This window comes from Larimichthys crocea, chromosome XIX (genome assembly GCF_000972845.2).
Source record: "Larimichthys crocea isolate SSNF chromosome XIX, L_crocea_2.0, whole genome shotgun sequence".
NCBI classification, from domain to species: Eukaryota; Metazoa; Chordata; class Actinopteri; family Sciaenidae; genus Larimichthys; species Larimichthys crocea.
Genome location: NC_040029.1, coordinates 10,209,652 through 10,225,979, shown reverse-complemented (window position 1 = coordinate 10,225,979; position 16,328 = coordinate 10,209,652). Strand labels below are relative to the sequence as shown.

General features: G+C 44.5%; 2 protein-coding genes across 22 annotated transcripts in view; both read right to left on the bottom strand.

Annotated features, from left to right (window-relative positions):
* The window catches only part of unc80 (unc-80 homolog (C. elegans)), a 36,299-nt gene extending 24,391 nt beyond the window's left edge, over nucleotides 1-11,908 (bottom strand). For all 18 annotated transcript variants that reach the window (XM_027291372.1, XM_019277584.2, XM_019277576.2 and 15 more), the window contains exons 1-15: nucleotides 10,257-11,908; nucleotides 9,836-9,884; nucleotides 9,324-9,480; nucleotides 8,785-9,125; nucleotides 8,491-8,614; nucleotides 8,333-8,397; nucleotides 7,901-8,043; nucleotides 4,312-4,585; nucleotides 4,099-4,233; nucleotides 3,801-4,017; nucleotides 3,243-3,383; nucleotides 1,816-2,084; nucleotides 1,337-1,678; nucleotides 1,125-1,256; nucleotides 644-791 (exon numbers count right to left, since the gene is read on the bottom strand). In XM_027291372.1, the coding sequence (XP_027147173.1) occupies nucleotides 644-791; nucleotides 1,125-1,256; nucleotides 1,337-1,678; nucleotides 1,816-2,084; nucleotides 3,243-3,383; nucleotides 3,801-4,017; nucleotides 4,099-4,233; nucleotides 4,312-4,585; nucleotides 7,901-8,043; nucleotides 8,333-8,397; nucleotides 8,491-8,614; nucleotides 8,785-9,125; nucleotides 9,324-9,480; nucleotides 9,836-9,884; nucleotides 10,257-10,348 (2,629 nt within the window). In that variant the 5' untranslated portion in view covers nucleotides 10,349-11,908. The remainder of the gene's footprint in view (nucleotides 1-643; nucleotides 792-1,124; nucleotides 1,257-1,336; nucleotides 1,679-1,815; nucleotides 2,085-3,242; nucleotides 3,384-3,800; nucleotides 4,018-4,098; nucleotides 4,234-4,311; nucleotides 4,586-7,900; nucleotides 8,044-8,332; nucleotides 8,398-8,490; nucleotides 8,615-8,784; nucleotides 9,126-9,323; nucleotides 9,481-9,835; nucleotides 9,885-10,256) is intronic.
* Nucleotides 11,909-12,459: 551 nt separating this feature from the next.
* Nucleotides 12,460-16,328, bottom strand: part of LOC104929357 (microtubule-associated protein 2) — a 46,179-nt gene continuing 42,310 nt past the window's right edge. For all 4 annotated transcript variants that reach the window (XM_027291405.1, XM_027291404.1, XM_027291407.1 and 1 more), the window contains 4 exons: nucleotides 15,169-15,261; nucleotides 14,770-14,851; nucleotides 14,140-14,252; nucleotides 12,460-14,058 (listed from right to left, as the gene is read on the bottom strand). In XM_027291405.1, the coding sequence (XP_027147206.1) occupies nucleotides 13,849-14,058; nucleotides 14,140-14,252; nucleotides 14,770-14,851; nucleotides 15,169-15,261 (498 nt within the window). In that variant the 3' untranslated portion in view covers nucleotides 12,460-13,848. The remainder of the gene's footprint in view (nucleotides 14,059-14,139; nucleotides 14,253-14,769; nucleotides 14,852-15,168; nucleotides 15,262-16,328) is intronic.

Below are 16,328 nucleotides of genomic sequence, written 5' to 3'. Positions count from 1 at the left end.
AAAAGTTATTTATCAAGACATTCATGCAATAATGGATTAACTCAAGAAATAATTATCACAACTTTCAAGTTAATTTTCTTTATTTTTGGCACCAAATAATGGTGAGTAATGTCAACAAGAATGTCGATAAGTAGATTCGGGATTGTACAGAAGCGGTTATTAACGAAACCCATCCCTATCTGTAGCCATCATGGGTTTTTTTGTTTTTTATTAAAACATCAACATCTTTTGGATGGATCATCTTTTAAATTTTAATTAGTTGAATACTTTGATTGAACGAGGTGATGTCAGCATGCCAACATGCCCCAACATGCTGTGTAATGTCAGCATGTTCACCATTTTAGTCACTTTTGTTTAGCCTAATTGATTGGGAGCATGTCAGAGCTGCGTGGGTGTCTGTTTACTTTCTCTGACACTGGATGCAAAAAATAATTGTCAGATTAATCGATGATAAAAAATAATCGTTGGCTGCAGCCCTACTGAACTGAATGTTGTCTTCAGCATCCCAAATGAACTCCGGTCAAACCCTGATGCACCCTATTTGTGCATTTGTTATCAGCGCATGTACAGAATTTTTTTTGTGTGTCTTCATCTTCATCTGGTCCGACCTACGCACACACACACACACTCACCACATACTTACTGTCAGTTATGGGCTCCATGCAGAAGCCCAGCAGTGCATGCAGGAAGTCCACAATGTTATTGAGAGAGTCTTTGTTGACGTACTCGCGCATGGTCTGACGAAACTGAACCTTGTCCAGCTTGTAAAGGCTGGTCAGGCAGTTCTGGGCCTGCAAGGAGAATTTAGGAAGTAATAAAGTGGCTTTCTATGCAGGATGAGCTATTTTCATTACTTTTTATTGATTCTCATGAAAGATAAAATAACTTCATCTAATAATAAAAATATTGATCAGCAGTGACTGTGGCTGCTTCTCACTGAGGTTAGAAGCTCAGCCTTCCAGGATTCATTTCAACTTCATGAAACTTTTATCGCACCATAGCAGCAAAGCAGTTAATAATTCAAAGAAAATGAATAAACATCTAGTGTCGTGAACTGCGCTGATTCATGGAAACTGCGCACACGCACAGACCAGGGTCGGATGAGGTAGAGGCGAGTGCCTGACCTGCATCCTGAGGCGATCTCCAGACAGTCCGCGGTGTCCCTCACCACAGCCATAGGCGCAGCCCAGCGACTTGACTATCTTTATCAGCATGGTCAGAGCCAGGCGGTGGGTGCTGAAGCCGGAGCCCTCTTCCTGTTCCCGGTGGAGGACACAAACATGAACACACACATGTGGATATATTTAGATCACAACCCACTTCCAGAAATACACACCTTTTTATCATTATCCTTGTTATTCTTCACGTCATCCTTGCTCCCCTGCCCACTGCCTCCACCACTTCCCCCTCCTCCTCCACCACTGCCTCCGTCACCCCCTCCACCTGCCCCCGCCCCAGGGACCGCCCCGCCTCCCTGGGCGCCTCCACCGAGGCCCTGAGTGGCCGGATCTTTGGCCCGGGCCTCCTGGTTCTCCTTGTTGTCAGGCTTGGACAGTTTCTTGCCCATGCCAGGCACCACACCCAGCTGCAGCAGGCAGTCAATGATGTTGAGGGCCACGTCACAGATCCTGGAGCTGATGTCATGGCTGAGGACGGCGTAGAGAGCCCGCAAGACGGCCTGAAAGGCAAGAGGACTGTTAGATTCCAGAATCCACTAGTCTGGATTCCCACTGGTATCGTCTTAGCAGAGCAATAGTACCAACTATTAACTGTGTTGGCCCACAGGGATCATTTACAGTAGGTTCGAACACTCACAGTAAGGTCCAGCATGCCGTTCTTCAGGACAAAGTTATTGGTCCCCTCAATGTTCTCCCCCTCCTCCAGGCAGGAGTAGTTGATGCAGGAGTCGGTGAAGCTGCGTGGCAGGTTGGCGCAGGCCAGAGGTTCGATGGGGATCTCGGGGACGACAACGGGGTTGCAGAGTTTCTTCATGTGCTCTGTGAAGAAGTCGGCATAGCCGACGTTGAAGGACGCCACCGTGGTGTTGAATGCCGCCATCGTGATGGTGGAGATCTGAGATCGAACTGTGAGAGGAAAGTACAATTTGTGAAGATTATTAAGTTATTAATTTAATGTTTTATTTAATTTAAGTGGAGAAAGTTAATACTGATGGGTGTGTGTATGATGTGCTCAGTGTAATTTATGGCTTAATTCTGCTACGTTTTTAGGTTCAATCTTTGCTGCCATGGATGCTAAATGTACTGAGAATAACAGTTTATTCGGATTAATAGATATAAATTTCACTACGAGTGGCCCGAGAAGAAAAATGAGATACAAACAACAATTACACAATGTCACAACCTTTCCTGTAATATTAGCTAGTCATCAACTCCTGCCACACTGCTTCATTAATAATGCATCAAAGAAGGATGGATATGTCTGCTAAATGTACTAAAAATAACACAAGGTTTTTATTTCAAATCAATATATGTATAAATTTTACTTTGAATGGCACTAAAAGAAAAATGAGAGCTCAGTTTTAACTCATAAAAAACATTTAAAAGGTTACAAACTGCCTCGTGGCAGCTCTTGTCCTTTTATTTTTTAAACTGTCAACAAAAAAAAATCCAAAATGAATTAAATTTCAATGTTTTTTATTCTTTATTCTGCCCTGATCATGTATGTCGTGTATCATGTCAGGATCAGCTCTTTTCTATAATCATCTTTTGTTCTCAGGAAACCGAGATGCAGCATGCATGTGACAGTGTGGAGCACAGTCTGAAGCCAGCAGAGTTATTTGTATGCAAATTAGTATTGTCACTGAATATTTCTGTTATATAATCCTGTCCTATTTCTGCTCTGCTCAGCGGGCCTCGCCGGAGCCAGCAGCATAATACGATTGTAGTTTCCATTTGTGTATTTTCATAAAAAGTGTGTCGCACTCTACAAGCTGCATAAAGCATTTTCTTTCGTCTTGGTATTGACCTTAATCACCATTGTGTGCTGACTTCTGTTTTTATGGTTTACTTCAACTAAAATTCTCAATTTTCTATTGATTTGTAAGACATTGAAAGGTTGACAGATCAGCTAAGAATGCAAATCTGTTCATGTTTAAGAAGCTTTTGCTGGTACCAGCCTCATTCTCTGACTTATTTTGCTCTATTCTTGGTCATGACTTTCTCTCAGCTGGTCAGCCTGAATGCGCTGTGGACCACCGCTCACCGCATTCCTTACATCCTTACCCTCTTTGACGGTGTTGTCGCTGTGGCTGTTGGAGTGGTCGGGCATGTCTCTGAGCAGCGAGTGGTGGGAGTGAGAGTGTTTGGCACTCAGGCTGTCGGCGTCTGCAGCTGTGTCGGTGCTGCCTCTCCGTGTGAATTTACCTAGAAAGTGATGGAACGTATAAAAACATCAGGTTGAGCCACATACTATGAACTTCAAGCTAAACCAAATTTTCAACCAAGTGGTTGTAGCTCCTTTTTTCCAACATCTATTGGCCGATCCTGTGGGGCTAAAATGAAGCAGCAGCTAAGTGGATATATAACAGTGTGGTGAAAGGGGGTCGTGGGTCGTGGACACAAAGCACTAACTCTGGATAATAATATGAAATGTCTTTGTGCCTTGAGCAAATTTTAATCACACTTCTCAGTGAGAGCTAATAAGGAATACTGATGTTAATGAACTGACCTAATTTACCAGCCGACAGCCGGATCCAGAAACAATCCTCTGACTCACCAAATGGAAGCTCAGAGGAGACGAAGTGAGACTGCGAGACGGTAACATATGAGCTGTTCTCTTACCCATGATGGTGGCCTGCCAGCCTCCACGATCCAGAGCCCGTCGGTCGTCACCCAAGCCAGAGAAGCTCCCGAAGGAGAAGGTGCTCCGGGTGGGTGAGACGTCCAAGTGGTCCTCATGAAGTAGAAAAGGGACACCCATGCGACGCTGTCGCTTCTTCCCTGTGTGGTGGAAGGGGATGGAGCCCTTCCTCTCACGGTCTTCGCGCCGGTTCTTAAACTGAAACATAAAGACACACAATGTCAGTCAAGTGTGACAGAGCTAACACTGCCTTCCTTGTCCTGATCTAAAGCCTCTGACCTTCTTGAAGATGTTCATGCCCAGGTCTGAGGCGAGGTCAGGGACTGCCTGTCGACGGAGGTTGGTCAGAGAAACCTTTGCAAATGTCTCTGTGCTCAGAGATTTTCCTTCTTCGTTGCATTTCAGACTCATATCCTGCAAAAACACAGCACATAAAAATGACGTCATTGTCGCCAGAGTAGCAGAAACATCTGAACATCATCATGTCGTTACCTGAGTCTTGTGGGTGTTGACCAGCGAAGGCGTGGCAGCCACCATGGAGCTGCTGCGTGGCCGTGGCAGAGGCGTGACTAGCGGTTCAGGGGCACGTTCGGGTCTCTCCTCCAGGATCTGCCTCAGGCGCTGCAGGTAGAACATCAAGGCCCAGTGCACGCCCTCCTCCGTCCAGTGCGGCTGCAGCAGGCAGCGCAGCACTGCCACGTCGAAGTAAGTGGCATAGCGTGCTCGTTGAGCCAGGGAGGTCGGCAGGCCGGCGGGGGCCGAAGTCCTGGAGGAAGAATGAAGAGACATGGATAACATGGAAACATTTACATAACATTAAAATAAATAAATATACCCTTTACACACCAAGAATCCTAAATCTACTTTTGGCCTTCGACCCAAAGCATCATTGGAAATGTAATGTCAAACTTCCAAGCATATTCATATGAAAATGGAAAACACCAGGATCAAAACAATCCATTAAGATTATTGCTTTATTTTTATATTTGATCAAATGTAACCTTTTAGTATTACTGATGTGCTAACTTATTCTGAAAATGGTTCCTGATTGTAGTGACCACTAGAGGCTGTGATTCCAATCCTGTCAGATACCTTTTATGGCGTTTATTCAGCAAAAGAATAACAAAGAAAACCTAACTTGTCATGCTGTAACTAAACAAAACTAGACGAGCCTGAATTCTGTCAACAAGTAAAACACGCCCTGTGCCAATTACCAGAAATGATAGTGATCCAGAGAATGTGTGCGAAACAACTCAAGCTATGAACACATTTAGGTTTCTACACTGATGTTTCTGGTCATGTGTATGTACATTGTTTTATGACCAACCAAGAAATATTTGAAATGAAGGGTGGAGAGCAGCAGAGGTACTGACAGGAAGTGACACTGTAGACATCTGAGAACCGATTATCAATAATCAAATTAGCGACATAAAATGGTGAATTTTGAGACTGTTGCACAACTAACAACTTACACGAAAATTACACCATGTCACAACCGTCCGATTATACGAGTCTGTCATCAACTCCTGCCACGTCGCTTCATTAATAATGCATCAAAGGAGGGTGGTAAACAAGGACAGAGCCCCCCTCCAGCATCATTGGGAGAGAGGCAGGGAGAGAGAGAGGGAGACTAAGCCTACGTGAGTCCACTATAAATAAGCTGGAATGAAGGTCAACGGCGGTTGGCGAGCTGCAGAGCATACGCACGCTGTGGAGAAGCATTGATACCGTGAGAGAGAGGAGAGCATTTAATCTGAGCTGCTGTAATAAATGGAGCAGGAAGAGATGGTCGATATCTACATGAATCACTTTGAGAGCGGACAGCAGAGGGAGGCTGTATCATGTTTCACCGTCTAGCCAACACACACACACTGCCTGCTGCTGTTGTGTCAGGTTGCCACGGAGACCGAGTGACGACAGCCACCCCGGGCCCTCTGAGAGAGAGAGAGGAGAGGCAGGCAGCGGACCCAGCCCCCCGACTCCATGCGGTAGGAGAGATGTAGCAGCCAGTGGTTGCCATGGAAACTGCTTCAGCATCAGCAGTGCTCGCGCTGCGGCGCCACAGGATGAGTAAGCTGCATTAATCACAGGGACCTGATGGCGGAAATGATTTTTATCTGGGCAGCACGGCGCCGAGATGCGAATATAACTCAACAGGGCCTCTGGAGTCAGATCGAGAGACTCAAATCAGCTGGTACAGCCACACCCGTGTGTGGATCCATACTCAAAAGCGTGAATCCCCTCCTCACCCTGGAATGTCAAAAATCTCTCTCACTCCGTGTCTAATTTGCACATCCACACACAACGGCTTCATACTGACTCAGAGAGAGCAATTAATCTGTCATTGTCGAGTGTGTGCTGTGAAATAATAGAGATAAATCTCTCTACCATGTGACTGCTCAAAAACCTACTTAGTGCTGGAGTGTGTGAGGATATAACTAGCTCGGGGAGGGGGGCTCATTTTGATTTGCAGGCTGTCAGAGGGATCACGAGAAGCTCTGGAGTGACTTGTTTGGTTGTCAGGACAAGTCAAGATGAGCAACGGATGGCGTATCAACCTCTCTACGCCTTCTCTCATGTTGCTCGGCGCGATGATTGGATGATTCAGAATGATCATGGACCAGCCATGATGAACTTAAAACAGGAAACGCTCACAGAGGATGTGCAGAATGCAAATGTTTGGATGTGTTTACGTGGGGACTCTCTGCAGTTCAAAACCTGGAATCATGCATCAACCAACCGGGCTAGTCTAACCTGTCTTATGTGTGCCAAAACAAGCACAGATTGAGCTTCAGTCTGGCAGCGACGACCGAACAACACCAGGCTTGCCATGGGCAGATCAAATCGAGCCAGGCCGTGTCATGCCAGGCCAGGGACACTGCCAGCATTAGACATGTAGCACATTACTTCAGCGTAATTACCCTGGTTTTGTGGGCAAATGTCAGATGGGTCTAATGCTTAAGGAAGACAAGGCTCTGTGTGTGTGTGTGCTATTCATATACGCTAGCTGTCGCGAGCTAGTTCAGCGAGCTGTGCTGTGCAGTGTGTTCGACAGACGCCGCCGCAGGGAGAAATGTTTAGCCGTCAACAAGATGATGGCACCAGCCCGGTGTCAGCGCGGGTCACTTATAAATCACTGCACTTCTGCACTGCTTCAAGCCACAACTGGCGTCTTGGCTGCAACACAGACAAATGATTCATTTGTGGAAGATTTTATGTAAACGCACATCATATTTTGATCATAATTAATCTACAGTAATTAGTTGGTGGACCTGAAGTGGGCCGAATGAAGCCTGGTTCCTCAAACAAGCCATTTGTAATGACACCCAACTGTCAATCAAAGGGTCCACGCTATTAATTCTGTTCTGAGTTCTATAAAAATTCACCCTCAGTACAGTTGTCATGAATGGGGAAATTAGCTATAGAGACAGTTACTCAAACATCAAGTCGATGTTTTTGGCACTTCAGACATGGAGCTGCAGTTCCTCAAACGTCCACTTGAGGCTGGCTCCAGAAGTGAGCCTCATATAAAGGCTTAAATTATACAGAATTAAGAGTGTAGACACTTTTAAAGGCTTAAATTATACAGAATTAAGAGTGTAGACACTTTGATTAACAGGTAGGTGTTGTTACAGGCAGATTGTTTGAGCAACCAGGCTTCATTCAGCCCGCCTCAGGTCCACCGATGATCCATGTCCTTGTATCTTTGGATCCAAGGTCACCACTGACACAAACTTGAATACCAACAGTATCAATCATCAAAAGAATCACTCTGAATCATACAATTACAGGTTGCCAAACCAAATAATAAAGTAAGTTTAACCTTGTTGTTTCTGACCAAAATCAAAAAATGCAGATTCAAAGTCACAGATGCTAAGAAGGATGAGCATGGTGAATGAAAAGTGTCATCTGGGTTCATTGTGTAGCCTTGCTCCATTTCCACTAACACCTTCTCCTGCTTAACAGCAAGTTTGAACAGGCGTGATGCTTCAACACAACTCCCAAATCAAAAATCAATGATGCGCGGATGACCAAACGCTGCCCGTCTCCCTGCTCTTGGAGGTTAAACTGATTAACTTACTTTTTCTTGGAGGGGCCTTTGACCGGTGGGGGTTGTTGGGAAGGGCCACCTGTCTCCACCGAGTTACCACGACGACAGCTCTGCTCTCCAGCTGCGGGGGAGGATGAGTCCGATTGGGTGGCTTCACAAACCACCTGGAAGCCCTGTGGGTAAGAGAGAGAGAGAGAGAGAGAGATGGGATGGATAAACAGGCGGAAGGAGAGACAGACAGCTTCTGATAATTAAAGGCTCTGAGGTTGGAGTGAGGTTTCTGTCATGACCCCGGCTAACCACGCTAATGCTCCCACATGGCTGGTGCTAATGAATATTAGCATCCAGCCTCAGGGGGGTGTTTCAGAGAGGGGGGGAGGGGAAGAAGCCTCTCGCCTGAAGACATTCAATCAACATGGGAGGCTGAATCTGACAAGATGTAAGCTAAAAGCGCTCACTCACCATGGGACCCGGGTTACCAGATCCACAGGGGCTGCACTGGTTGTTGACTGGGGAGTTCCTCTTAGCTGTTGAGACACGCACAAGATTACACGTCTTAATTATAAGCGAGTAAAGATGGATTATGAAGATCTACATGGCTGTAAATTATGTTTTTCCACCTGTGACGATGTTTCTGACGGGTTTGATGAGCGCAGTAAAGGCAGGGATGTCAGGTTGGCGGTGCTCCCACATTGGCTGCCATATTACCAGGCCACTGGCCAATCGGAAGGTCAGGTCCGACTCCTTAAAAGACAAAGGAGGAAGCAATTTTATCCCTCGTTTTCAACTGTCCAATCATCATCCAAATTAGTCCAGCTGTTAAAACATGATCACTTGCAGGATAAAGTTAAGTAACCTGACCCTTGCATCTATACTCATAGGTCGACACTGAATGTGTGTATTGCAGTACAGACCTTTATCCGATGAATAAGTGGTGCAAACAGGAACACAAACAGCTCCACGGTGGCCATACTCTTGTGGAACAGCTTGGTGCGAGTGTGCTCGTCCTCCTCCAGCAGGGAGCCGCTGTGCTGGGGCCCCAACCCTCCTAAGACGGAGCCAGAGCAAGAGCCCGGAGCCCCCGGAGAGGAGCCCTGATTCCCCACAGGTTGGAGGAAGGCACTACTGCTGCTGCCTGCCGACCAGCCGTGGCCCAGGCTGGGCTCGTGGTTGCACTCCTGGGCGGCCTCCAGGAGCATCCAGTGCAGCGTGTGGAGCAGCTTGGTCTCGGCCACGCCCAGCTTGTCCTGGTGGCCTGTGGGAGGTCAGAGGTTAACATTGAGTGCTTAAGTTTTGGTGACTAATTTAATTTAAATAAACACATCCAGAACGGCAATGTACTGTAAGCTCAGGCTGTCTGCAGGTGAAAGAACATCAGTTTTGTGTTCTGTTGAATGAGGATAACCTGAATAAGGCTGTCAGTGACGGTAATGTGTGTCCTGTGTGTCCTCACCCAGCTTGTTCCTGTTAGACAACAGGATGGAGGTGCAGTGGAGAACATGAGGCAGGGCTGCCTGGACGAGCTCCCAGCGGGAGATGCTCTGGATGGCTTCTGACAGGGCCGGCGACAGCCCGTGGAGCTTATTCTCCACCAGCACACGCTCAAAGGACTGGGGAGGGAGCCAGAAAGAAGGAAAAAATGAGACATCAGCCAGGGAACTAAAGCCTCTTTCTTTGACTATCTAAATGTCCCACATGGCCTCAAGCAAGGCAATGCCTGTGGGAGAGACAGTGGCAGCTCTGTTTGGATCCAAAGGGATGTGGAGGTGCGTCATTATGGGTTTCCAAAGGTCTGGCTTCTGGGTAATAGGAGGAAGTGAGGGGGAAAACTAATTTGCTAATGTAAAATCAAGAGCCTGCTAGATCTGCAGGTGCATTAAGGTAAAAAAAAAAAAAAAACAGATTAACGGGAGCGGGAGCGATTATTTTTTCTCATCACGCACATGGCATTATGAAATAACTCACCACACACGATGCTTCATACTGCTTCCCCAACTTTGGACGCAGAAATGCACTAAAAAAAACACACACACACACAAAACACATGCTGATATTAAAGATACATGTAGGCTGCATGCTTAAATCTCCAATGTCAAATGAATTTTTCTCTGTACATGACATTTTTAGCTTTGCTGTACAGGTGTGACATCATGCAATCTGCATCCATTCACAGTTAAAAACATCTTCCCACCTTCCTCCATTTAAACATTCAGTGAACTGACAGCCTCACTGGCAGCTCGCCATTCATGGCTTGAATTATAATAAGCCAACATGTATTATGAAGACAGAAACGGGTCTTTTCATGTGTCAAACAGCGACTTTGACACCTAAATCCTGCTTATTTTCGTTTACGGAAAACACCTGTTATCAATTTGCACACACTAACCTGGTTTGCCTCCATAGGAAGGTCTGGATGGGGAACGGTATTCCTTTCCCGCACTCCGGCTCGTTATCATCCAGGCTTTTCCTCTTCACCATTTTGGCCAGGACCTGCCTGTCCACCTCACCGGGACGCGCGGTGGAAGCGGCGGCAGCGGCTGCTGGCGGCGGCGGCTCCTCTGCCCAGGTGACCGGCGAGCTTCGCTCACGACATGATTAGGTTCGTCCTGCGTAAAATGGCTGCAAGTGTCGGTCGGTCGGCGGCAATAGAGAGAGAGAGAGAGGAAAAGAGAGAGAGAGAGAGAGAGAGAGAGAGAGAGGGAAAAGAGGGGGAGGTGGTGGAAGGTGGGTGGTGGGGGGAGCAGGAGAAGGAGACAGCGCTCTGATTTCAGCACCTCCCTCACCGGACAGCAGCAGCTGATCGGCGTGCTCATTTATCGGCGGCGGAGCTTAAAGATGCAGCGAGCATCTGGGACAGATGTTTGCCTGCTGCATGCATCCTGATGGGAAACGGCACGGCCATTGACTGAGATACAAACTGCTGTAGACACGCGTTGAATTGCATCCGAAAGGTGCGTTCACATGAGGGATAACCCGCCATTTGAATATCAACAGGTTGTTTAATAATCCAGGTAGCGTGAGGGATCATTTAGTGGAGTAAAAGCAGCAGTAAAACTTTAAAATACTGAATTACACAATCAATGGGTTGCATTAAGTCAAAGTAAAGCTAACATTCTATACTACAAGAATGAAAAGATCTGCATAAGAATGCAGGATAACTCCTTATAATACAGATTTCTACTAAGTGGACAACTACCAGCTATTTTAGGCACTTTATGGTCGAATTTATAGTAATGCATCATATACTTTTAAGCTGTTAATATACTTACAATCTTGATTTTAAAAGTAACTACAGCAGATAAATGTGTATGAGGAAAACAGTTTTCTCAAAACTGGGGTACTCTTGCGATTTTATTTTAATAAAGCTGGAGGACTCACTCAGAAATACACAAAAAGATTAGTAAAAACTGGAGCAACAAAGGCTAAAATATTAAAATTTTTAGTCCTCAGTTTGAGGTCCTACAAATCCCACAATGCACCTGGGCAGCATCTTTCATCAGCAGGGTTATTTTGGACAGGAAAAAATAGTTAAATTACCCTTTAAATAAATTTACTTTTCACTTATATAAATTAGTATTACGATACTACAAATAACTACATGTTTAGGGTTGGGGAAAAATACGTTAAACCCGTAAAACTGTACAGGGAAATTAGGGCTTGATTGAAAGTATTCAGGACCATAGAAACAATTCAAATCCACTTCAAAATACACCAGTGAACCTTCGTGTCTTACTGAGAGTTACCTGTAGCTGAGAAATACACCTGACATGTATGCTAACTATGAAGCTACCGCCGGAAGCTAGCACAAATCAAAACGGGGGGTTAAACATCTCGACGTGCTCGGTCCAAAGGTGACAAAATCCGCCTACCAGTTCCGTAAAGGCTCACAAATTAACACGTTGTGTCTAGTTTGTTCTATCCGTACGTTACAAACGCCGTTTAAGCAAGAAGAAAACGAACAAAATCAGAGTTATGTGCGAGAATATTTCTGCGCCGAAACTTCCGGCGAGTTTTGCGCTGGTTGCCCGGCAACAGATCCGCCGCGAGTAACCTAGGTAACTATCTAAGTGGCATATTAGATATAATATAATAATATTAAATCTCGTTTGTTTTATCCGTATGTGACAAATACAGCGTAAAAAAAAAAAATAAAACAAAAGAGGGAAAATCAGGGTTACGTAGGCGGTTAAGTATTTTTTGGGGCGACTTCCGGTTTTCAGTGGTTGCCGGGCAACAGATTCGCCACGGCGAGGCTAGTTAGCTAGCTAAGTTAGAAAACTAAATTATCACAGTAAGCCACAAAAACAGTCACAGACATCACACTTTGACTTTAGGGCTCTTAGATTTCACTTTGTAAAGTGCAGGCAAATATTTGTAATAATCTTACATTAAATGAACAAACCAAATCAAAAAATGTGTCCCACCAAATGTATTAGCAGCACTAATCTTCTTGTTTTCCACAATAAAAGCATTATATTAAATCTAAACAATTCATACACACACAATGCACCAACATTTTTGTAAATAAAAATGCACATTGTAGATAAATTAATAATTTTCTGAGAATTCATACACAGGACTATAATGAACCGTTTTTTTTTTTTAATTTTCTTTATTTCTTGTCATCCTGTAGGAGCATTTGTCATCAGTAAGTCTCAAACATCGGAAAAGTGTGCACACATCTACATGGTCTGTTTTTTTAAATACACATACACAGGCAAAGAGGAGGAGAAAGAGGGAAGCACAGAAAAACACTGACATTAGAGGGGGGTAAGAGAGGAGGGCCAGAGGACTTTCACAATGGTGAGCAGAGAATATGCTAGAACCGATTTTTATTCTTTTTCTTTATGAGGTCTAACAGCTGCAAGTTGAGGGTTATGCTTCATTTCTTCTTCGTCGTTTCGGCTTTTGTTTCCTGTGAAGTTACAGGTTCAATCGCACAAAAAAGGGCCAAGTAGCTGCTCTTTCAATGGAATGTTTTTATATAAAGCTTCACACTTTCCCCAACCAGATACACTTTGAAGCACACAGGGGCCTTGACCCTGGCCGTTTACACTCACACTGAAAGGTTTCCTCCAGGTAAATCTAATTTGTTAATCATTTATTTGCCATGCCAGCATAACAGCATCGTCGCAGCCTAATAAAAACCACAGAGCTAATGTAATAACCAAACAAAAAAGAGCAGCGAGTTTGCAAGAAAGAAAAGCAAAACTATTGGAAAGCTAGCTTTTTTTAGCACAACTGCAATGGTTATCGCTAATAAGCCAGCACAGCCACAGGGGGAACATACAAAACTGGAACAACTTCCACTACAGTGACATATATATAGATATATATATATAAAAAGAAAACAATTTATCCAACAATTCAGCACATATCAGAAAATCATAAGATTAAATCCAACAAACAAACAAACAAAATAAAATCATGTCATTTGACTTTGAAAGTCACGTTTTAGCAGACATGCTCATCAGCCATTCTTTTGCAGGTACAGTTAAGTCTCTCACACAGTTGTATCTTTAGCATCTAGTACAGTATCTAGTAGTTATATCTTGCATTCAGTACCGTATAAATTCTGAATGGACGTTATGCATGAGCCTTTTATCCCCATACAAGTGGAATGTGATGCTTGTACAATTGTAAAACCATCAACGCTTTCTTAGACAAACACGCCCTCTCAAAGCTTTAGCATTCAGCCAATCTTAAAACAAATAAAAAAGTCCACATTCAAGTGAGTGAAGATGAATGAAAAACAAAGAGTGACAGGGCAGGAGTGAAGAATAATCTTTGAATTCAGTTTTTAAAATCCCGCTGGAAGGGCTGGAGGGGTTGTTGACGGATGAGACAGTCAACTACAACCTGTGTGGGGGGTTAAGTGTGTTTGGGGGTCATGTTGCAGCAAAGGAGAACACTGGATGAGTGAATGATGGGAAGAGGAGGAGTGGTGGATTTTTGTATCCGAAGCAGAGGCAGCCCGCTCATAAACCCTGCTTAGCAAGGGCGGCGGTGACATCCTGGGCCAGCGTGGAGAGCTGAGGCGACTCCAGGAGGTTGATGCTGCCGGCAGAGGACAGGCGAGGGGAAGTGCCTCCCGTCTCGATGCCAGGGGAGTGGGTGATGACGATTTCTGCACCGTGATCCACCCGAGCTTTGGCGGTTTCCCGGAAGCTCAGCTTATGGCTCTCGATCTGGAGAAAGATTTTAGGTCAGGTTTTTTATTTTTACAGGCAGCAAGAGGAACTGTGTGTATGTATGTGCTTTGTTTTTACCATGACGTTCCCCCCTCCAGGAGTGTGGCTGGTGTTGCCCAAGGAGCCGACCTTGGCCTGGGCCTTGTCTTTAAAGTCCAGCTTCACATTTTCGATACGTACTTGACCTCCCCCTGGGAACACGACAGCAGGACAGAGAAGAAAAGAGTCAAACAACAGGGCATCACATGCCTGCATGTTAGTGCTTCTCCTGAGCAGAACACACTCAGGCCAAAGTATCACACAGTGCATGTAGAAAAACAACAGATTCATCTATGTACCATCTTCCTGTACCATCTAATTTAAATACCTGAATATTTATACTGTGTGTGCACCATGTAGGGTGACGACAACTGCATTTCACTGTGTTCTGTGCTCTATAATGACAACAAAGCTGAACCTCGAAAGCGATGAAGTTCTGTTGACTGTTTCTCATGTGTGCAAAACAAACATTTTAATAACTAATTTGAGATGTTTTTAATTACAGCTTGCTCTGTATTGTTCACTTAGACAGCAGAAATTTTAAGTTTTATTTTCACTACTAACTATGTCAATGTGTGTATATGTTTAACTGTGTGTAAGAGCAACAATGTAGAACAAGTATATGTAATCTTCCGAATCAAACAGACTGCAGTTGTGTCTGTATAGTACCTGGTCTGTGGCGGATGTTGGACATGGAGCCACATTTGGCAGTGACGTGACTCAGGTCGATCTTCTTGGTCTGGATCTGGACCTGAAAGCTCACATTAAAATACGTTTGATGTGAGAGACGCTGATGTCTGTTCCCCACAGAGATGTTCAAACTAATACAGAACAGAGGCGCCATGTGATGCTACAGGGAGCAGGTGCTTCAATTAAACTTTATTGTCCATGGTTGATATGAATTAGAGGACTGCATGCTGTAAAGAGCTGTTTACACTCTGCAGAGATACTGGATGTTTAAACGCTGGAGGGAAATTTAATTCAGAGGCAAAACACAGAAAACAATCCACAAACACGTTCATGCCTGAAAGAACAGTCCATTAAAAAAGGTTGTTAGGTGTCACTCACGTTTCCTCCGCCTGCAGTGTACTGGATTTTGTCCAGGGAGCCACATTTAGCCTGAACGTGGCTAAAGTCCAGTTTAACACTTGGAATCATGACCTGGGGACGACATGGTAACTTTTATAGAGCCGAACGGCAAAAAACTGAGGGCTTCTCAACCTGGAGGACGAAGACTGTAAAGAAAACATTCAGGAGATCAAGCACGAGCTTAGTCTCAATGTTAGTGTGGAGTTGGGGCCTAAAATATATGACCTGAAATGATCACCAATAATAATCCGTGAACTGCAAACTGTAGCTGATTGACACAGAAAACAAGCTGAAGTATTTTACTGTTTTTACGCAGGGACGCGGCTGTTCTAGTGCTGTAATCCATCAAGTCTTGAACTTGTACCTGCTTTGAGTTGTTACAGCAGCCTGCAGCATATCTGAAAGTTTAATTCTCCACTGTGACTTCCACTCACTATCTGTACAAGTACTGAAGGCAACAAACTTACAATAAAAAACAAAAGAGAGGACAAGGCAACTTTGCTTCTTAAGATGTGTTGCATTTTGGAAATAAACCCTTCTGCCAGTGGCAGACAGACAGATGGGTCGACAGATGAACACATAAAATTAGCATGAAAGAGAGAAAGAGAGAGCTACAACAGCCCGAGCTGAAAAGAGAAAGAGAAGAGAAAGGCGTACATACATTGCCTCCTTTGGGCGTGTGCTTCAGATTATCCTTGGAGCCGCACTTTGACTGAACATGACTGAAGTCCAGCTTCTCGTGTAAAATTTGAACCTAAAACCGAATTTAAAAAAAAGAAAAGAAAGAAAAAAAAAACGCTATGTGTGCCTCGTTTAGAAAAGTGTGCGATGAGTGATCAACGTGTCTTTACATGCATTTCACATTTAACGTGTTTACATTCATGTACAGAGCTCTGAGAAAAGAAGAGTCATTAGTCATTTCCCCCTTTAATGAAGTCCTTAAATTTCACCCCAACCAACCAGTTGTCGCTGGAGCAGCAAGATGTGATCCCTCGCTGGCTTCCCACCCATAAACACAAAGCAGCATCAGAAATTTGTTAAAATTTAGATCTTATTTTGACAAGTGTTTCTCAGAGCTTCTATGGAGGCAGAAATACTCTCAGTGGCTTTAAAACTTTAATAAAAACACACGTTTATGG